Raw genomic sequence first — 23036 nt, 5'->3', positions numbered from 1 at the left:
ATCCACTGCAGCTGCTTAATGTCATCCAGGTGTTTGCAATCTTCTTGATTTCTGATGAGGAACTCCTACAGAAGAAAAAGACCAAAGGCAGATGAAGACTTAGTGATTTCTGTCTTCCACTTAAGAAGAAAGGTGAGCTCACCCATAACCTTTTGAATATTTCTTCATGGTCTGTTAACTGCTAGGGCAGCACTTCCACTTAATGAAGCTTTTATGGTTCAAGGCAGTATCTTGTGGTTTATTACATCCTCTTGTCACCTGACTATGAAATGAGCCAGCGAAGTGTATCAGCTTCCCACTGGGGACACTGGTTTCTTTTTTTGGGTATCTGCTCAGCTAGAAGTGTTGGAGCAATCCTACTGTTAAGACAGAGACCCAGGTCGCTTAGATGCATTTGATAAGTGAGCATATCTCTTGGTACTGGTGCGATCAGATAATTACCAGACCTTTTTGATATTCATTGAGCACAAGCTCATAGGTCATCACTGCTTTCCATATCTCTAGTTCACTGAATCCAGGGATGACTTGGTGGTGTTTCAGAGAGGTCCAGCTAATTTCAGAATCTCTCTTGGACTGTTCTAGCCAGGGCAGGTCTTAGGTGTGCCAATTTTCTTGCATTTTCTGTTTGTTGTTCTTGCTTCTTTAAGAACAGCTGAAACTTCACAGTATTTTGGAGGTACCTTTCAACAACACTAAAATACATCAGACTGAGGTATTACTGAAGAGATGGATTAGGACGATGTTTTTCTTTTGGAAGTGATTTCTAAATTCATTTGAAATTGCTTCATATGCTCCTAAAATGGAGCCATGCCATTTCCAGGAAAGGGAATGAAGGATGTGGAGCTATAACACGAGTAGAAAAATGAATAGAATTGTCCAGTGGAATCAACATATTTACCTCTATAAATGCCCTGAAACATTTAATGATCTAAGTGATCGGGAGTATTGTTGTCCCTTTTGTAGCTGAGTGTAGGGTTCAGAATGCTCCAAAGCCAAAGGGAGTGTCTGGTGGGAGTAGTGCCAGCTGCTCAACCCCTGTTTCTGTGGCTTACAGCATCCTGGATTGTCCTGTGTGTTCTCTTGTCTTTTCCGGTTAACGGTAGACTATTTAGGTGACTCTGCAATGGCACAACTTGCAAACAGTCTACCACCTTCTGTCCCACTCTTCAGGCTCTCAGATGGATTTCATAGATAAAAGAATCTTTGTAATTTTAAACTTTTTCTGTGGCTTGAGTTAGAGATGAAGTGTCAGATGTAACTTTTAATTTCCTGCCTATTTCATTTTAGGCCAGGTCTTTTGGCATTATTTAATCAGCATGATATTTTAATGCAGCTATTGGCATATGACTCTTGCTGTGGCATGTTTTAGGAACACATGAAATGTCTGCTGTTTAAAAAAAGAAAATGCGAAAATGGAAAGTACAAGGGTCAAAGTAGATTTGCTTTTCTCTGTATGCTTAAAAAACAACAAAAGCTGTTTATCTTAATGTAGCCTAGAATGGACTTTTAAAAAAATGACAAAGATCATTTGTGTTTGGAAGATGCGATTTAGATGTGGCTCATGCAGACGAGAAACTGCTCTAAAATGTGAGCAACAGTATTAATTTAAGGGACTTCTGAATATTTTGAGACTTAAAAAACTGGTAAATGCAAGAAGTTATACACAGCCATTTGTTAATAGTTTAAAAAAAAAAAAAAATCTGTACCAAAACTCAATATTGGGATAAAGCCTATACAGAATTTAAATAGCTGCTTTCAAAGCTGGCAGTGAAGTATGCTATTTGATGTCAGTCATGGCCTCTCTTTTAGGGAACTGAGATTTCCCTGTAGTCATATTGGATTGACTCAGGAAAACACAGAGGGGTCTAAACATCTCAGAGGGAGGTCTTCTGTTGCCCGATGCAGAGGCTGCTCGTGTAGTAACGTGGATGATACTCTTTTTCAAAGAGAGTCGGAACAAAACCACCCCTCCATGACCAAAACCAAAATATAAGATACGTTAAATGTGTTAGCCTTTCAGTGCCTTCTTTGTTCTGGTACTGCACCATCTGCCACATACTACACTGTGATTCTCTAGAAGTATTTATTTCTGTAGTTTCTGAAAGTTTGTGCTATAGGTGTTAGAAACACATGATGAGGTAGCGCTGTGCCTAAAGATCTTACAAGTTTAACAAATGGGATACAAAGGGAGGAGGGACATTTTTATTTATTCCTGCTTGCCCTTTTTTATCATTTTGTTTTGTCCATTCTGCAGCTTTATGTAGTTACTCTGTTTTCTAGCTGCTTTCTGTAGCTACTGGGTATTTTCTTTAATTGCACACACATGCCTTGTTGTCTCTTGTGTAACCCTTTCTTAATATATCATGCAACTTTTATGAGTTTTTTTCCATTTCCTTTTAGCTTGCTTTTGTTTTCACGCTTGTGCACAAACATTTCTTTCAGCTGTAGAACATAAATTATTTTGTATTCTGCTTCAAACTGTTCAGTTGTCCCAGGCCTTTGGGGGAATCTCTCTGGCACTTAGGCTCCTCTGAAAAAGGCTGATCAGTCTGCCAGTGATCTTGCTATGCCAGAGCAACGGGGCATCTCTTTTGTGGTCATGAAAGATATGCCTAAAGCAAGAATGAAAACTGTGCTGTCCTTACCCCTCCTTGTCTACTCTGTGCTTGCTAGCCCCAGGGTATTGCAGCCTGGAACATGTTTCACATGGTTGCAAGAACAGTAAGTGTGACCTGCACATGTGTGGCCCCAAACACCACCCATTACTCCCAACATCAGGATCTGTTGGCCCTAAGAAGGGAAGTGCAGCAAACTTCTGTCTCCTCAGTGGTTACAGAGAAGCTCAAGAAGGATGCAGACAACAGTTTTTGCAATTCAAACACCTTAACGGGGCAGATTATTTGCAGAGGAGGAGAATGTAAGAGAAGTCAGTCTGTTCTTGTTATTTTAGCTGCCATTTGTCTCTATGGCTAATCTAATTTAAAAAAATAATGCAGTATATCAAGAAGTACCTATAGCTGGACCCAAAGCTAACAGCCATCTCCGTGTTCTTCAGTTGCTACTCATGGTTTATTTCTTAATCTCACTGAATGGGCTCTCAAAAAGAGAAACTTATCTTTTTATTGTTCCCGCTTCATAAAAATCACACTATTATGAAAATCAGCAAACTGTTAATGAAGTGAACATTAATACTTTCAGAACATTTACTAAATGAACAGAAGAGCTAGGCTGGGAAAGTCATATTTCAGCTCCAAATTCAAGATCCGTGAGCTGGCTTAAATCCAAAGGCTTTGGCATAGTTTTCTGCTACGGCACTCATGCTGCCTTTTGTTTTTATTTGGTTTTGTTTTTTTTAATTTTTATTTTAATCACTTATTTTCTGCGTGAAACAACAGACTATGCAGTGGACGGAGCAGTGTGAGTGGAAGTTGCATGCAAAACAGTTTGGAACTCAGAATTCCTTAAAAAACCCACACAAACTTCTGAAGAAGATTTTAAATTCAAGAGATTTATCAGCTATTCCACTTTACCAGCAGTAGGACCAATTTGGTATGCATCAAGATTTCTCGCCCAAAGCTCAGAACAGCAAGTTTTCAACTATCTAAAGATGCATGTTTTGCCTTGTTGTTGATCCTTGACAGAAATCATAGTGTAAGCCCCCCTCACTTTCCTGAGACATCAAGTGATGATGCTGGCTCTCCTCCAGCTAAGGCAGTATTCCAGGGAAAGATAGCATAGCTACGCCAGTCAGCTGTCTAAAAATGGGTGTGTTAGAAAGGAAGAAAGAGTGAGAATAGAGAATATCTTCTCACATGAAAATAACATCTGTTATTCTAATACAGATTTTTTAAAATAGATTTATGATGACTTCCCCCTAAAAATTTCCTCAACAGTTTTTCCATTGGATCCCAAGCTCGTTGTCCCTCCTCTGGAGGAGGCTGGTTTGAAAACAACCTGACTTTAAAAAACAGCCACCCCCCCAAGTAAAAAAATAATGTCTTCTAGTTTAAAAAATAAAAGGCAAAAACCCCAAACCACACACACCCACACCAAAAATTAAGCCAAAGGATTTAACCAATGAGTATCATCAACATTTATTCAATCTGAAACGCATCTCCTCCAAAGCTGAGATGGGAGAAAATAGCAACAGTTAGTTTGCAAATTGGTTATTTAGAGACGTTTGAAATTCAACATCATCTAGCGCTGATTCTGAAGTAATTGTTCTGTTAAACCAGGACACTAGATGAAAGAATATGAATTTATTTAATAGGTGGCTCGACTAAAAAAATCTCAGCAGAGATGTCACCTGTTTTCCTGTAGCGTGCCTCCCTGGGTTAGTAACTTCTGTGCAGCTGAAGCATTGTCCTGTATGGCTTCACTGCGGTTTGTGACTGTCTTTTCCCGTTGCACATAGAAAGTCATTTCCACAGAATGACAGCAGTTCCTAGGATTGCAATGATGTTTCTAATTCTGTTTTTCTTCCCTAATATAGCTACATATTTCTAATGTCTTGGCACTGTCTATTGGTGTAGGTGTTATTGTTTTCAAATTTATTTTCATAAAATTTGAGTGAAGTCCAGGTTTCTTTTGTGCACTTCTGGAATTACGAATACAAATACATTAAATCTTGCTCTAATGAAGGACCTCCAAAGAAATTGTTTTCAGCTGTAGTTCTCTCCACTTTGCTAAGATTAATGAATTTCAGTGCTCAGAAGGCCAAGTCTGTGTTCACCGCAAGAAGGAAACACACAGGTGGGTGCCTTTGTCAGACAGGATAACAGAGTCTGGTGAAAATAGCTTTGATAGGTGTGGTGACCAGGTCAGATGTAGTGTGTTATAGTACAGCTTGATTGGATAAGTGAGAACTGTAATGTGCATGCATATAGTGTGTTTTCCAGACACTCTAAGCATCTCTGGTTTATACAGAGGCTCACTATGGAAGTCACACATGGACTACTCTTCTCCCCCCTCCACATTGCGTTAGGTTTTTTGGGGGGGATGCAAGGCTGAATATGTGAAAAGACTTAGATGCTGCCTTGGTGGCATTTGAGACCAATTTATTTATTGTCTTGAGGGGGGGGGGGTGTTTGGTTTTTTTTTTTTTGGCATTTCTCTTTGGACTTTTATAATCCTGAAATGACTTGAAAAAGATTTAGCCTCTGAAACATTTTGTTTCTCCTGGCACATCCTAAAAATCATCAGCCTTTGGAAAAAAAAAATTCCAACCAGAACTGAAAGTTCCCCCATAAGATGATGAGAGAATCCGGAAATGTGTTGTTTGCATACCTTATGATAACAGTAGTGGCGAACAATTAATACTCTTGCAAATACAATCCAGGATTTAAACATAAAATATTGATTAAAAAAATAAATAGTGCACCACCTTTACACAAAACAATCATTGGATAAAGTCAGCAATGGTCCTTGAGGGCTAAAATTCCATGTTGAGTGAGCTAAGCATCAGTCTTGATGTCATTCTCTACCCACAGGGGAGGCTTCAGATCTATGAAGAAAGTTGAGCTGTGCGGAGGGTGAATTTCAGACACACCTGCCCCAAGTGCTTCTCTGTTGGTCAGGTGTAGGCTGCTCCATGTGCTGACTACTTTGGCTTTGGTTTTGTCATCTACTTCGCTCTATACATTTCATAGGGAATAGAGATCCCTAATCGTAATACCTGCCTGCTGTCCGACATGAAAGCGCTTACAGCTTTTATTGGATTAATCCTGAATTTTCTTAGCTGGTGGTCATCTAGAAGCCTTATGTGTGTGAGATGGAGCCTGGCCAGCAGCTTATTAGGACAGGACTGATGAGAGAGTGGTGAACAAATAATACAGTAGCATAAGCCTTTGCTTCTTAGGAAACCAAGCTGAAATCCTGAATTGGACCAGCGTTTTAACATCTGCCTAAACCCATACCTTAGAAGGGATTTCAAAACATTACTTGCAGGGTTTGGTTTTTCTTACTGTATTTGGCTGTTTTTTATGCAGCCTCATACTGGCTAGTGCAGAAGTACTCAAATTTGATGAATTGAAGGTACCTTGCTAGCCACTCAATCCATCTTTTCAACTGGTGGGTGCAGAAAAATTAGAAAAAGTTGTGTCTAAGCATAAGAATCTTGAATGTTATGTCAGATGGTTCTGGATTATGTGACTTCTTTTGTCCTGTTTAACCCTAATACGAAGGGTTATCACCACTCAATAGGACAGCAGAAAGAGTCCATGGGATGAGCCATCATCTTAAAAACGACAGGAGCGTGTTACCTCTCTGTGCCTTTCCTGTTGCTGGATAAATGCTCCCTCTTGTACCCCCAGTTCATGTTTTCACAGAGATTCCCACTCCTGTTGCGCTAAGGATGTCTGCCTTGTTTGGCATCAGCCAGCGTTAGTATGACTGAAGGTGGTGTATCTGCATCGTTCAGCGTAATTTAGCACAAAGATGAGGCTCTGGTTCCGAAAGCAGGATACTAGTGATACTCATGTGGGACTGCGCTCTTTCTCAACAGTGTTTACTGATTTGGGTACGGCATGGATATGGCTGTAGCGGTAGAGAGTTTTTGCTTATTAAAATACTCTTTTTAGGCAATGGCTGTGTAAGTGTTACATTGAAATCTCAGAGAACATTTTTTCTAGTAGATTAAACCTTGGACCAGATTTTAAAAAATCTGGCTCCTCTGACTCCTGACCTGTTTGATGACAGAGAGCAAATCATTTTATCACCCTGAGCTTGATGCTTACCTAGTTAAGCCTGTTCATACGCACTGAACCTAGATATTTTTACACACCAGAGCCAAGACCAAGAGTGGCTCACTAGAATACGAGATGGCTTAGTCTGATGTGACGTTTATCTTCACTCATCAGAAGTGCAATCAGTAGGGAGTTACCCAGATCTTTGTTCATGAAGATAAATGTCAAATGTTATCTATCTACATTCTCGTACGGTGTCTATCACCATGGTATCTGAATGCCTTCCAAAGCAATAATGTACACAAATTAGACCTGAACCAGTCAGCAAATGATCATCATAAAGATGTCGCTGACATGTTTCTGGCAGTGGCTGTTTGGATCGAATCTTTCCTGTTTCCTTTCGTTCTCTAACAGACAGTGAGAGATAAGCTTGTTTAATTATTGGGAGGGGAGGGCGGGGGGGATTAAAAAAGATAGACTCGGACAGTATGATGGAGTACTGAATTCATAATAAATTCTTTCTTTCACCTTCCTTCTAGTTTCCCTTTCTGCCCAGGAGGCTAAAGACATGTTCTCTCTTCTAAAGTCAGTCTTGGAGTAAGCACTGCCAACAAGGCCAGGTGTAATTTAAAAATGTTTATGCATTGTCAGTTCTGGAATTAATCTTTCTTAATTGAATTGACACGAACTCATGTCTGCAGGTAATGTAAACTGTCAAACGCTCTGCCAGTGACAGCATGTTGGTCAGGGTGGTGAAGTTAATGAGAGATCTAAATTACGATGGAATATCTCAGTGTTGGCTTTGGAGCCTGGTGTTTATAAATGCATTAGTAACATCGCATTAACTACAGGCTACAGACTCTGGAGTTCAGAAGGGCTAATTATTTGTTTGCAGTTTCTGAAAGAACTGGGGATGAGATATTTGTACCTCAGAAACATTTTAGTAGTATATTTGCTGCAGTGAAATTTCTTTCCCTTGAAATGCATATAATGGAATTTTTAAGCATAATGTATTTCATTTGATAAACAATGCTTTTATGGTCTGGAGCTACTGTTTTAAAATACACATATCAAATCATTTATCGACGCTGTCTAGGAGGGCCTTACCCATTTCCACTGACAGCTAGATCAAGCCTGCAGTTGCCTGTTAGCAGAGCACTTAGCACAGTCTAATAATGATGCTTTCCTTTCCTTCCCCTCATGGCAAAATGGAATTACTGTTATCTTTCTAAAACCCAGAGAGTGCAGGGAGGATACTGTGTGTAAGAGAGATCACAGATTGATGTTTGTGTTGAAGGAACAAAATTAGCAGATGGGCCTTTGCTGGCCATAGGCAACTGTTCGTGAGGATTCCCTAGGATCTTCCAAGCTTAGTGGAGCATCATGGGCTCTGCGTGACATGCTCAAGGGTGAGGCTGCAGCCAGGTTTTACTGTGGGGAAGCAGGAGCTGATGAATCCAGAATCTGAATGACTTGTCCTCTGGGTACTGGCTTATGTGCCATAGTAAGTACTAGTAAGTATCAAACTGTCTTCTGTGCTAATTAGAGTTCAGACCCTCATTAGTGCATGCAGGCTGAGCTCAGTGGAGATACACTGTGCATAACACAAACAGGACGCTGATTGCATTTTAAGCAGCAAGGCTTCTATCTAGAGGTAGCTGGACCATAAGAGAAGACCTGACTGATAATAATGGGTCCAATGATCCATTCTGCCAGACCAAAGGAACTGTGCTCCTAGGTGGAGCCCTGCGGACAAAAAGCTAAAATGTCTGAGTGTCAGTTTGATACTGGGACAGTCTCCCTGTGGGTTTTAGCGCAGGACAAAACCGAAAGGATCCCAAGAGTCCCTGCTGGCCTTTCCACAGGCAAAATTCTGAACTGGTAAAAAGTCCCTTTCCAAAATCCACAGATGTCCACCTCGGAGAGCTAATGAACGTAGTTTACCCCTTTTAGTTCTTTTGTTGCAAACTTTTTTCAAGAGGTAAGATAATCCATAGTAAAAGTAGGTCTCCTAAAATTTCACTGGCTTTGATATGTTTTAATTATTTTCTGAATAATATGAGATAAGTTCACAATTCAGGTGTTTATAACTTGACATACTATGACTTAGCATCTCCGTTACAAAGCACACCCTTGCAGTCATCCTGTCAGAGTGCAGAGAAGTGAAGGAAGAATTTCTGTAGGTAAGTGAACTACAACAGCTATGCTGAAGTAACCTTGCTTATTATAACGTGGGAAAAGGGAGGCAGTCTAGTAAAGGTAATATCTACTAATAACTTTGAAACATATTTAGGAAATTCCTTATGTGCTGTGACACTTCTTTCTGTAGATGGTTTACACAATGAAAGCATAGGAGTGTTTGACACGTTTGGAGGAAATGCTGGTTAAGTTTAGCCATGCAGTGCTTTGTACTCAGCAGATAGGTGTCATGCTATCACTGTTGCACTTTGCGTCTTACGCACCAGAACTGTTGCTCAGAGGCTGCGTTGGGAAGTGGAGGCTCTGCAGATTGTCAGAGCAGTGTGTGGCTGAAGGGTTGCATGGCACCTGAGGCTGCTGAGGCAAGCGCGGTCATGAGGCAACCTGGTCAGGAGCCGTTCTTCCCCTTTCTTTTTTTAACACTGGGGTGTGGGGTCTTGTATTCTCCTAACCCTGACTGTGCATTCTTGGAACGTCCTTAGGAATGATCATTTCATCCTTAGACCTTTTTTGCCCTAGTTTTATGTATTGCTAGAAATTTTGTTCTGTGAAAAAATCCCAACACATTTGGAAATTAATAGTGCCTTTTACAAATGCTAACTTGATTTTCTCAGGTAACATAAGGGCACCAATGTTTATGAATGTTCTGTAATATCACCGGGTGATGCTTGTTGTTATGTAAACTCTTCCTCTCCCTCAAATCCTCCCTAAATCCCACATCCTTTCATCAGTTGCTTAGCGATTCTGTGTCCTATGCCAAATAATTGATTTTAATGGGGTAATTCTGAATTATGAGTCAAGACAGATGAGTTTAGAATTGAGTTGCCTTTGAGAGATACCATTTTTATCGGAAATTGGTTAAAAATACTCATCTTTGTCAGACATAAATCTTCCAGAGAGATGTACTTACCTGAAGGAACTAAGAAACATATGCACAATTTTAGGTTTGGGAGTTTTATTTTTGACTGTCAGATATTGTTAATAGCAGATTATCCAATACCACAATAAAAGTGGTAGCTAAGAAGATACAGCGACATCTCTGTGGGCAGATCTGCTTTGTAGTGACAAATGCATTGTGTGTCAAGAGGAGATGGGGTCCTTCTTGGTGTAACTCTGTCAAAGTAGTGTTACTTTGAGAAACTTGGTGTGCTGTGATCTTGTTTAACAGTCGTGGATGAGTAATGTAGACTTTTGGAAAAGAAGACTTTTGAGAAAGAGTCCTTTGATGGACCTGTTAGAGCAGGTCAAGAGGAGGGCCACAAAAATGATCTGAGGGCTGGAACACCTGTCCTGTGAGGAAAGACAGAGAGAGTTGGGGTTCTTCAGCCTGGAGAAGGCTCCAGGGACACCTTATTGCATCCTTCCAGTACTTACAGGGGGCTTGTAAGAAAGACGGGAAGAAATTTTTTAGTAGGGCCTGTTGCGATATGACAAGGAACAATGGCTTTAAACTAAAGGGAGGGTAGATTTAGACTAGATATAAGGAAGAAATTTTTTACCGTAGGGGTGGTGAAACACTGGAACACATTGCCCAGAGAAGTAGTGGAGGCCCCATCCCTGGAAACATTCAAGGCCAGGTTGGACGGGGCTCTGAGCAACCTGGTCTTGTTGAAGATGTCCCTGCTCTCTGCAGGGGGGTTGGACTAGATGAGCTTTAAAGGTCCCCTCCAGGCCAAACTATGATAGGAGCCCACAGAAGCGGTCGTGTTCACTGAATAATGTTACTCTCACCAGATCGCTGCTTTCTGATGTTCTTTTTTTTCTCCAGGAACATAAATCATTGGTAGTTTTCGTAATATATCTTCTTACTGGCATCACAAAAAATGAAAATTCTGTAGAGCCACGTTACTATAATGTAGTGGCTTATATGGTATAATTCAATATACCACTAATTCTTGTCTTCTTTTGATTCCTTCCCCATTACTCATTCTCTTGCTTATTTAATGCAAATATGAAAGACATTTACAAATAGCTCATATGATAAATGCCAACCCAACAAGACTACAGTTCACCAAGGTTTCTGGAGCTGGTGTATTCATGTTAGCACTTGGCTTTCACATCAGAGTTCATTCTGTGGTGTTGTGTCTGCCAGCCATTTCCATATAGCTTTTCACTATTGTTCTATGACTGGAAGAGTAGACCAGTTCATGATATTATGACTAGTATTTCTTCTCATTCTCGTATGGCCTAGGTGATTTTCTGGTTAAAATTACAGTAACTTGTTTAATCCTTGTAAGTGTTAGTGTGGGTCAGATGTTTTATATGCATACCATTGCAAGTTTGTAGTCTGCCTTAATCCTGGACATACTCAGAACAATGAAAAAAAAATAATAAAAAAGAAGGACTTGGACTTAAATTAGTAGCTAATTCACCTGGCCTTGCCTCTCGGAATTAACAGAAACAATTTCTACCTTGTGCAAGGCTTGGAGTAGCTTATTTGGTTGGAACCACCAGCAGAAAGACCATTTCCAATTCAGATAAGCAGGGTAAAATGTAATTACTTTATTATGCTTAGAAAGAAAACATAAACTCATTGAGCTTGAAATTTCAGTTGCGGTGTTGTGGATTTCTGCATCTTCTGCAGATACAGGGACGAGGGCCTGTTACAGCCTGGCCTGTATTCCTGAGAGCTTGTAACAGCTCCGGCACTGCATCAGGCTCTGGGTTTGCCCATTTAGATGTTGCTTCTGCTACCACAGGCAATTCTGGTAGCTTTCTGCAGCTTTTCGTTGAAACTGCTATTTGTGGTCAAACCAACAAGCATGCTGTTTTCACAGATGGGCAATGGATTTTTTTCTTTACCCCTTTTTAGTTGCTTTTACACCAAATTTTCCCAGTAATTATTTTTTCATTGCATTCAGCTAAAAAAAATATCGGAGGTGAAATTTGGTGTTTCCAAACTGAGAACTCAGCTTTTGAACCAGTAGTGACATGCAGCAGTGGATATGTATCCTATAGCTGAGGTTTTATGGAGCAGATGTCCACGTGCTGAACAGTTGCTGTGGGAAGGCGTTTCAGAGGTGTGTTGGCAGAGCTGATGCTGCCAGCACAACTCTTCCATGATGTGGCAGGCTGGCCTGGCTTTTGCTTTGCAATATGGATTTGGGGTGCCAACTCATTTTCTTCCCTCCTTATTGCCCTGAGAGCACAAGTGTGTTTTCAGGGTCTTTTCCTAGTTTGGGAGCAGGGGAGGTTGGGTTCTCTTTCGTTGCTTTGGGGGATTTCCATTCCATTTTCCTTCAGTTTGCTTCTCCCTGTTAATCGCATAAGAGAAGCTTAGAGTGTTAAGTGAACAGATAATTCTTGATCCATGTATATGAGCAAGAAGAATTCAGATTTGCATGCAAATAGCTATCCTCAGGTTAGACCTTTGCATTTGGAAATAAGCTCTTTTCAGGTCTATTTTCCCTCCATTGTTACGTGTTTTATTTAATGTGAATGGTGGATGTTTGGGGAGGGACAGAGGTTTATTTGACTGTTCAGATTCATCGGCACGGTTTAAGCTGGCACAGCATGGATCAGGGCAACATGAGTGGAGACATCTCATTTCTAATTAAAAACACACGCACACACGCTTGCGCGACAGAAGTAAAGTAAATCCTTTCTCAGAGCTGATGGCTTCTGCCTGTCTACTTTTTTGTGTTTGAACTCACAACGCAGTGGGACCGTCCCATTTTGTTTCAGGGGTTTTTAAGGTGAGAAACAGAAGCAGGAACTGGAGTAGGTCCCCAGTAGCAGAGCCCCTGCATAGCAACACCAGGTGAAGATGTTGCTACATGTTCCGGTTCCTTTCTGACAGAAATACTTGTCTTAGTCTTTTTTTTCCCCCCTCACTATTCTAACAGTAGCAGTTATACATATATAGTGCATCTACAGTGCAGGCTTCCGCATGAGGGCCAGGGGATTATGTGGTAGAACGTGTGTGTTCTGGGCTAGGCTGATCTGATTGGAGCAGGATTCGTTTTACAAGTTCACTTGGCTCCTTCCTGCTCCCAACCGGGAGCTCTTCAGCTTTGCAAAAAGCCTGCTGTCCTCTGCCAGGCCCGGGGGTGCCGAGGTGGGTCCGGGGGTGCCGAGGCGGGCCCAGAGGCTGGCTGTGGTGGTCCCCGCAGGGCCCAGGAGACAGGCAGGCTTTGGGGTGAGGCGAAGGCGCTGCCTAACCGTGCTGTCAGCTCCTGGCTGGATCGCTTGCCAAACAAAACATTTGTTACCTCTGTTAGTGAAAACAAAGGCTTCGTGTAGCGGACAGTGAAAGCAGAGCAGGTTCATACACAAAATACTGCAGGAAAGTTTCTCCCCTTGAAGTCAGGGAAAGGAGCATTAAGAAATCTGGAACTGTGCTGCAGAAGCCCAATGCTTTTCTCCAAGACGGTGATGCGTCACATTTTGCTGCTGCTAACTGGAGCTTTCAGTGTTTCAGCATATGCTGATATCTGTCTTTTTACATTTAGAGTAGGTGTTGGGCTTCTTAAAGGATTCTTTATCTCGACTGATAAGTTGTCATGTTTGCAATATCCACCCCCATTTTCAGTGCATATGTGGACTCGTGGCTAAGTGCTTTTTTGTTACTTTATTTTTTATTTTTATTTATTTTTATTTTCCCTATTATTTGTTTGTCCTCCTTTGAGCAAATAAATTCTTCTGAAGGTCATTCCTGTGCTGTTGATGTATTCTTGTCTCCCTGAGTCTGCCTGCAGTCCTGAAACAGAGTCCTGGGGCAAAGGAACTCACTGATGACTCAGTTTGAGAGTGTTTTGTTTGATGACTACATCGGTTTCAGATACTCTTCTCAAGGCCATAACCCATGATTTCTTTTAACACACCATAGTGCTATGGTTTGAAGCAAATAAGAGAATAGTCCTACGCTAAAAAAATTCAGAAAGGGTGTGGGAAAAGGTTGGTGGTGTTTTCTTTTGTCCTAAGTCTGATTTTGTTAGTCAGGGGCATTGTAGTGAATAGGAATAAATATCTAAAGTTAGTAATGCCGCCAATGCATTGTGAAACTGTGGCCTCGTGGGAATGGTCTGAAGCTGGTCCGTGATCTTTAGAGGTGACTTTTGTGGTATTTTATCTGATAATCTGAGCAGTAAGGAGTATGCACGCAAGGCTAGAAAACTTGGGAATTCTGCAAGGACAGGCAACTCTCACAGCTGTCGGTGTACAGTCCTGCTCGCAGCTGCACAGTGCTGTCTCCAAGTGGAATACCCTGCTGGGGATTCCTGGCAGTGAGCAGGGGATGTGGTGAAGTATAGGAGCCAGTGTATTTTGTGACGTTGTCCTAATGTGTAAATGCAGGGAGGTGTTACAGTTTTTCTTTTTTCTTATTAAACCAAATACTGTGCTCTGCCAGTGTGTTCCCACAGTTATCCAAAGCCTGCACTAAAGTGTCTTCTTTAATGTTTTGTAAAGTTTCTGCCTTTTAGTTAAAGGTTTGGAGGGGAAGGAGGAGTCTTCATGTGTGCATGTGCATGGTTTTAACACAGTGCCTGAGGAAACGCTTCTGATTTAGATGTTGTCTACCTCTCTGCAGCTTAGTTTAGATATCTGTTATTTTGTTGTTACTCTGTCACTTTCCGGGCTGGTGCTGACCTCTTAAGCTTTTCTTGTACAGGGGGCCTTACCCTACCTGCCTGGTCCTGATTACTTCCGTTATCCACATTTGAATCTTTATTCATTTATAATGTGCCTTGAGACCTGTTGCAAAATCAAATACGATGTTTGAATGTAAGAGGATTATGGTTGATACAATGCTGTAACATATTCTGGTTTATTAGTCGTTGCCTGTTGGATGATGCCTCTAACTTTATTAGTTTTCCTAATTGCTGTTTCATATTGAGCTGCTCTCAGTGGCAGACCCAACAGAGGACATAGCTGTGTAAAGGGGTACAGATAGGAGTTCAGGTGCTTAAGTGCACCTGATCTGTAACTCTTCCATTACTGCCTAACAGCAGTTGCACTTCAGGTTTATATAAACTCTCCAGTCACTCCTAGTTCTGCATCTCTTCCCTTCTGGAAGCACATGTATCTTCTTACAGCTGAGCAGCTTGGCACCTAACCTTCATCGTGACCAAAAGTTTCCACATCTCTGAAGGCCTGGGCTGGAGGCAGTAGGCGGTCTGAGAGCACGACCGGCTGCAGCACTGAATGCCCACACTTTCTTTTCGAAGATGGTGGTGACCGTGTCTTCTGTTGTTTCACCATAATTACTTAACTTTGACAGGAATTGCACAGGAGACTGGAAATGCAGGTTCAGTTCACTTCTCTGCCTGAAAGGCTTAAACCAAAACCTGCTGCCTGGCTGAGCGTGCTGTTACTGATGCAGCATTGGTGGGAACGCTTTCCAGCCCTGCTGTTGGGGTGGCAGCACTGTTGCAGAAAGGACTGCAAGGGAGGTGGTTTGGTCTGCAGACCCCACACGGATGCTGGCAGCCTGCTGCAGCCCTGAGCTGCGAGCTCTAAGGCGCACACTTGGGCTGGTGTAAGATGTGCTGTAGGCTCGTTATCGCTCATGGACCATCTCGTGGCAGCTCCCCTGAAGGGCTGCAGCGAGTGCCTCATGCCTCTGTGCTGGCACTGATGGATCCCTTTGAGGTGGCTGCCAGTCCCTCTGCTCTGTTCAGGGTGTCTCTGTTCCTCCTGCTGTGCTCTGAATGCCCCAGTGCTATTTGCTGCTAGCCCTGACATCCTGTAGAGCTGGGAGAGGAACAGCCTTGGTGGCTTTCATGAGCAATTGTAACGCATTCAGAATTTTTTGATGGCTTCAGGGAAGTGTGGTTTTATTCCCTACTGTGTTTCTCATCTCACATTTGTCAATGGATTTCATCTCTTAGCCACAGCAGAGGTTACAAAGGAAACTAACTTTTTCAAAGGGTAGCTTTATGGTCAGAGCATGGTCAGACCTGACAGACATAATGTGTATTCCCATTTATTTTCTGCATATGAAATTTTAAAGAACATTCTAGTTTTCGGTCTGTAAAGAATTGTCTTTCTAATTCAGGTCCCTGTCTGTGTATGTGACAGCCTGTCTATACATGACACACACAACTCAGCAATGGAAAGCACTCTGTAAAAAGCTGAGCACATTTACTAGCTGAGCTAGCCTTGACACAAGATTCAGCACTGAATGCTGCTGTCTCACTCCTTGGTACTGCTTTCAAGTTGCTAAATAGATTCTTAGGCGTCTAGTGCACAGAGTGGAAATCCTACTCGCCCGACAGCACTGAAGTCAGTGGGGACCAGACTTGAGTCACTCTGTTGTACATAGCAGGCAGGTCCCAAGGGCGCTTACAGCTGTGCTTTCCCAATACACTTAGAAGTAACGGACTTTGATGGGGCTGTGTTTTCCCTTAACTGTATCTTGTTGTTTAGCTCCATATGGGAGATGTATTTAGGATAGGAATAAGACACAAGTGCTGGAGGGACTTTGTGAACACGTGAGACTTGGGCTGTCATCTTGTGGTTGTTCACAGAAATGCAAGAACAACTTGTACGTAGTGATGAGTTTACTGCCTCTTTATTTTACACTGAGCTGGTTTGGGTGCAAATTTTTCTTGTTGAGCTACGTGATGATCCTTTCTTGTACAAGCTGTCTAGTTGATGTACATGACAGTAGCTGTTAACGTCCTTACAGCCCGTTCCACTAGTCAGGGCTGGGGGTGACGACAGCAAGCAGCCGATAGGAAGTCACACGCTGCTTGGATACCCGAGTGTATGAAAGAGTGCAGCTGCTGCTCTCTGAACCTACATGATGTCAGAGACAGGAGGACTCTAACATGCTGCGGTTGTTTAGCCTTTTTTTGTTAAAAGCACTTTCTGTTTAGGTTTAGCCTTTACCTGGTTGTTTCAGCCTGGTAGCATCTCGTGTTTGAATGACATGCAGGTGCAGAGACAGTAGCCTCATCAAACACTTTCTTTCCCCAGAATAGAGAAGTCAGACCCAGATAATCTCTTCCGTGAAGCACAGAGTGGGGACTTAGTGACAGCAGTGCAGCTCAACTGGCCCTATCAGCTCACAGGCCATAATACTGGTCAGTGTATCAGTTGTAGGCAAAGCAAACTCATAGGAGGAGGAATTCCTGGGATTATGTAATTTCCTGCTGGAAGGAAGAGTGGTATCAGGCACACCTACATTCTGCCCTTTTTTCTGTGGCCTGAAGGGATGTTTGCCTCGGTGCTGGCAGCCGGGGCAGTACAGAACTGTCCTGGCCAAAGTGAACATCCCAGTGGTCAATGCAGAACAAGAGCAGCATAAAGTTGTTCCCTGCACGGGGCTAAATCTTCGCTGACTGTTGGAACTAGGCAAAAAACCTACTGTATGTTAGTCATGTGCAGCAGCTACACCAGGGATTACAGATTTGACTAGCATTGTATGTAAATATTAAAGATCATGTTTTCTTTCTTCTGAACATGTGTTTTCTTTTGCTTGTGACTGGAGCCGGCTGGGAGACAGAATGGCTTCTTAGACTTTTCAGTTATGTTTTTAATAGCATTGCTAATTGTAGTGAAACTATCAAGCCTATGCATGCTTGGACAAAGAGGCATCTGGAGGAGGAGGGTGAACTCAACGCAGAAGGGCAGTACCTGCCGCTCTTCAAATGCTAGGTGAACAGGCTTGCTCAGATCTCCATTTCATCATTGTTTTCTGGGAAATGCTCTTTCAAGTTAAATGCTGTCTAATTACAACCCTTACAAGCAACACAGTTTCTTGTCTTACAATGAAAATAAGGCTGCCGTAATTTTTATCGTCTGTCAGGTTTATGGCATTGGTTGAGACAGATTTTAATAGTGGATGATCAAACACCAGCTCGTGCAAATTGCCAGTTATTCCTGGAGTACTTTTTTGTCATTAGTGAAGAGACAATCCATCTGGATGGTGATTAGTTCCAGCTCTGAGCTCTTGTTCATAGGTCAAGATGCTTGGGAGTTTCTTAACAGCCAAAAAATAAGGATATTGTTATGCTTTTGACAGGATGACTGCTGCTTGCTCCACTCTAGGCAGCAGGCCTTCACATTCTGGAAATCATTTCATGCGATACCTTTACTCTAGCTTGTTCAACAGAATTAAGTCAGTATAATTTACTTATTTTGCCTGACAAGTGCATGCTTATTTTACAGTGCTGTGTTTTAAGAAAGCATTGTAAATACAACGACAGAGATTTTTCAAGACTAATTCATTCTTGCAGTTACTTTTATCATCTTTTTAAGATCACCTGAAGTCTTTATCCAGTCAGGAGTGTGACAGTCATACAAAATGCTGGTTTTGGGTTCTGCTGCAGATTTCCTACATTTCCAGATTTCCTACATTTCAAGTACCAGAGAATATTCAGAGAGGTGCTTCTGCTTTGGCCCTCTGCAAAAGTGAGGTGGAATCCCAGACTATAGCCTGATTTTTAGTGCAGATTATATTTTACTGTGCCTAGGGAGATGAGACTGAGGCTAAGTGAAATACTTCCCACGTGCAGAACAGATGTCAAACAAGGGCTGAATCTGCATTGTGTATCCTCTTAAGTTTTGATTGGAGATCATCTCTAAATACAAGGAATACAGTGAAACTATTCAACAAAATTCAGTTATTAATTTCCTAATTAATGAAGAAATTAATTAGAACTTTGGGCAGAAGTATTTCCTTATTTTTCACTGTAAACAACAGTAAAATACCTTAAAGTCCAGACTTGTGGCATTCCATCCTCTGATAGACACTATACAATATCGAATGCATTGCAGTTTTGCAATAGATAAAGAAAACTGGAAACTTGCATTTTACTTGTGGATAAGTTTATTTAAACATTGGTAAATTATACTAAGTAAACACGTATGATTTATTTCTGTGCACACCCAGTCATTGTCAAGATACTATGTAGCGTTGTCAACCCCACAGTGTGGTAACTAAGACTTTTAAGCAGCATGATGCTGAAAACTTCTCTAGAGAGAACCAACGTCTGACTCTTTTTTGATTGCTGTCAGGTTTCTTTGGTATACATAAGTAGTGCTTGGTTTTCATTAAGTTAAAATGCAAAATTTCAGAGTTTACCCAAAAGAAAGGAATTCTCAAAAGGAAGTATCCATTAAAAAATAGAGATAGCAGTAGCAGGCAGCCTCCTGAGTGATTTTTATGAAAAAGCTAGTTTAAAAGCAAGGAAGTCAGAACTTTACCATGTGTAGATACTACTGAAGTAAAAAAAAAAAACCCCTCTCACATTTCATGTACTTTTTTATCCTATGATTTTTAAAAACACCTGTCATGACCCCTTGAACCTTGGCTAACCTTGGTTAAATTCTTACTTATCTACTTTACAGTTCCAAATACTAGCAGATAAAAAGGATGGAGAGCCTTGCTGAATTTGGTCCACAGCCTGAGGCGAAACTTCATTACTATTTAAAAATATGAGGTAAAAAACTCTTCTTTAAATTGGTTTCACGATCTTCATTGATAAATAGTTCTGTTGGGAGAGGAGGGAAGAAACAATAGAGGTAAAAAGATGTATATAAAATACTTCAGTGTAGCTTTTTTTAAAAAGACATTTAAGATATTAAAATAGATCAGAACGTATTCAAGATATGGTAATTTCAGTTAAAATACAGTAAAAATGATTAAGATATTCAGATTAAAGTAGGCCGAAATCCAGTTTCTAGACCCATCTATTAACTATTTTTTTTGTGCATGTTATTATCGCTTCTGAAGCACTCATTTGCTCCATCTTTAGCTAATAAGTTAGTTTTAACATAAATTTTAATTCTCAGTAAAAATCAGCTGAGGTTGTTTATAGCTATAAGGATATAATCCCTCTCTCCCTGCTAAAACTGAGTTGAAAGAAACCCTAGTCTGAGTGAGGAGTGTATCCTGTTGATGACTCGTATATTGCTCACTCCATACCACAGCTGAAGAACAGTGACATTTAAAAATTCTTACCGGCAGTGAATAGAGGAGCACTGCTACAAACAGGAGTAAAATCAGCAAGATGATAAGGCCTATAAAGAGCCATTTAAACCTGCGCCACACAATAAATTTCATTGTCTTGCAGGGATTTGTAAACCAAAGGAAGGAAGTATCTGGTCGGCTGCATTTTGAAAGAAACAAGCATTACTCATTACCCATACAAAACAGGGAATACTGAAGCATGAGAGTATAACACGTTAAAACACTCTGGTCTGGAGGTTGAAGAAAACACAGATAGTTTTGTAATGTAAGACAGTAGTTTCAGTAAATGTGTGCCATTAATACTGAAACTGCCTTGCATTTTATCCTGATGCTTGCAGAAGGAAACAAGACTGGCTTTTTAAGCAAGGTTTTGCAAAGGATAACTGATGTCTGATACATCTTTTACCGCATGCGGATTTTGTCAAGAACATCATAGTAGCTAGATATTACAGATTTCTCGAGCTAATGAGAGAAAAATGTCTTACTTTGGTAGATCTAGTTTGGGGTTCATGTTGGGTTCGTCTCTTCCTTTTCCAGCTGGCCTTTCCTCAGCTTCTTTTTCGTTGACAACTTCCAGTGTCATTTCAACTTTACCCTTCAGAAAACGTGCAGCATGAGACAAGCATCTTACTGAAACAGCACTAATAGTACTCGTTTGGTACTTGTACAACAGAGTTTGGGATCAGCTCATTGTATACATCTGTGTGTTTTCCATTTCCTTCTCAAAATACACTTATTTCTGCACTATGACAGTGTCACAGCACAGTATCAGAGAATGACAAACACACAAAAAAATCACAGTACCTAAATGGTTCAGCTAATTAATTTGTAGTTCTGTTTTAAGCCATACATTGTTTTTTTCCAATTCAGCAAAACAAACACAGTTGTTCTTTTCTTTCAAGAGCAAAACAAACCCAATTCTTCTCTTCTTTCAAGAACAACCCAAGGACTGCATCTTTTCCAAATGACTAGATATCTCTTTTTTTAGATATTGCTGTGGCTGATAGATGTTTCTGAATATTTTTCCTTATTTATTGAATTCCAGTAATAAAGTTTAAAGGCAAAAACATTGGAAAGAAGTACCCACTTGAAAGGCTTAATTTTCTATCAAGTGATAAATATGCATTTATATTTCTTCATAGAACAGGTTAATATGGTTAAGGTCTTCTGATTGCCGTCATAATCATGGGCTAGTCTGCATTCACAGTATATAAATTATATTTGCTGTGTACAAAAATGCTATGGATTTAAACTTTTTTCTTTAGTCTTTGATGTGTTTAGGATGTCTTGTGTTTCTCATAAGCAATAATGTGATAAATTCATTCACATAATAACTCGGTTGGTTGCTTTGTTGAGATAACATGACTCAATCTGGTGCCAGAGCCCTTCAAGTTAAACAGAGTTAAAATGAATAAACTTAAGTATTAAACTCATACTTTAAAACAAAAAATTGTTGATAGAGCAAAATTCCTGAACTTGTGCATGGAATGATCTGTTTACTACTCCTCTGTCTGTTCCCTGAAAGCTAACAGCTAAGTGGGGCACTCTTTACAGTCATTCTTTATAATTTGAAAAGCACGGTAAGCATGTTTTAAGTACTCTTTAAAGAAGTCATCATACCGCTAGAATACGGGAGCCATCTTTTTCAACATAACATGGCCACCATCCTTTCATGGATTTCTGTTCAAAGAGAGAGGCGGTCCTGGGAGCCTTGTGAGAGCTGTCTGCCTTGTACTCTGGAATCATGTCTATAGTGCACTTCTCTGGAACTTTTGCTGGAATTATTGTTTTATGCAAATCAAGCTCCACAAAGCCTAGGAGATGGACAAAAAAATAAACACTGCATAACACAACCATACAGCACAGTGGTTCAACATCAACCTTTCCTGTCTCTTACAGAGGAAGAACAATCAACAGACACATTACATTCTTGTTTGTCTAAGGATGTTGTGAGGCAGGGAAGTGGGACACATCAGGCTGTGTTTAAGTGCATCTTGCTGGTGTTCGAGGTGCTGGTGTTGACAAATTGGATTTAGCAAGCTCTCCTCCCCATTTCTGATGCAAGATCACTTGATTTTTAATAGAGGGTTTTTTTTTCCCACACACCTAAATAGAAGATGACCAAATACTGCAATATACTACTAATGTAATTTCTGGTGTGGTTTGTATGTAAGCTTTGGAGCTGTCTTAATACAGTGCAAAGAATCTTCTGCCAAGCAGTATCTCTAGAAAAAGTAGGGGTTAATAGTGGTGTGAAGAAGATTGCTTAACCTAAATTACAGCCTTGTGTCAATACTCTTACTTAGAATTGAAGTACCCTTGTTTTAAGTAATTTTACATAAATAAAGCAAAGTAAGTTTTCATGCATATTATCATTTCACGCACTTTGTGATAGGGCTTACCTGAATGAAAAGTATTTTGGTTTACCTGCCAGTAGGCCTTTATTGAGTGAATATTCACTCGTTGATTCATGAGCACAAGCAACCCTGTACTGTGTGGGAAAGCAGTGGTTCACTTTGTAAACAGAATCCTTATGCAGTAATTCAAAATTGTTCATTTTTATCTCTTACTTTGAGATAACAACAATTCTTTTCTTAGATGTCTTACCCAGATAGTCATCCAAGGAGAACTTGTCATTATCCCATATTTGAATGATCAGTCTGGGTGGGATTCTGAATTCTGTCTTGTCAAGACTCCAGAAATGCTCCTAAAATTAAAAAAAAAAAAAACCCAAGCACTTTTTTAAAATTACTTCTGAAAATTCAAAGCTGTGGTCTGTTAGTACTTCTGGTGTTGGTGGAAGTATTAAGGATCTAATCCTGCCGTTACTAAGAGAAGACTGCTGTTGCTGCCATTGTGTTGTTCCTGGATCAAAGGCAAAGTTGAATCTGTTTACACCAGAACTGAGCCAAACTGTCTCTTTCAATATGTAGGTACAAAATTATCAGACTAATTACAATCCGTATTTTAAATACTGCAATCTTTAGAAATACTTACCTTTTTGGAAACTACACAGAGTTGCTCTGCTGGGAGATAGTCAAAAGGAAAAATAAATCTCCAGTTAAAGTTCCCTTCACCATCCAATGATCGGTAGTGAACATCAGTTTTCTGCTTATTTTCTTCATTACCAGGCATCCATCTGAAAATAGAGAGAGATGTGTCTGGTGTTTGCAGTGGGACTACACTGGTGCTGGTTTGTACTGTAACCATGTCACTGAGTGGCTGCAAACAAGCCG

At 40.7% G+C, this 23036-nt stretch overlaps 1 protein-coding gene and 1 long non-coding RNA gene across 3 annotated transcripts in view; one reads left to right on the top strand and one right to left on the bottom strand.

The window, feature by feature from the left end:
- The first annotated feature begins 56 nt into the window (after window positions 1-56).
- On the top strand, window positions 57-20292 carry LOC142361640 (uncharacterized). Its single transcript, XR_012764280.1, has 3 exons — window positions 57-132; window positions 19179-19270; window positions 19904-20292. It is a non-coding gene; the product is annotated as an uncharacterized LOC142361640 (long non-coding RNA).
- The window catches only part of MYOF (myoferlin), a 73298-nt gene continuing 68901 nt past the window's right edge, over window positions 18640-23036 (bottom strand). For both annotated transcript variants that reach the window (XM_009935674.2, XM_075423450.1), the window contains 6 exons: window positions 22798-22939; window positions 22408-22507; window positions 21421-21614; window positions 20286-20395; window positions 19792-19939; window positions 18640-19321 (listed from right to left, as the gene is read on the bottom strand). In XM_009935674.2, coding sequence (XP_009933976.2) covers window positions 19286-19321; window positions 19792-19939; window positions 20286-20395; window positions 21421-21614; window positions 22408-22507; window positions 22798-22939 — 730 coding nt within the window. In that variant the 3' untranslated portion in view covers window positions 18640-19285. The remainder of the gene's footprint in view (window positions 19322-19791; window positions 19940-20285; window positions 20396-21420; window positions 21615-22407; window positions 22508-22797; window positions 22940-23036) is intronic.

The sequence above is a fragment of the Opisthocomus hoazin genome, chromosome 6 (assembly GCF_030867145.1).
Source record: "Opisthocomus hoazin isolate bOpiHoa1 chromosome 6, bOpiHoa1.hap1, whole genome shotgun sequence".
Classification (NCBI taxonomy): domain Eukaryota; kingdom Metazoa; phylum Chordata; class Aves; order Opisthocomiformes; family Opisthocomidae; genus Opisthocomus; species Opisthocomus hoazin.
This window is presented reverse-complemented; position numbering and strand designations above follow the sequence as displayed.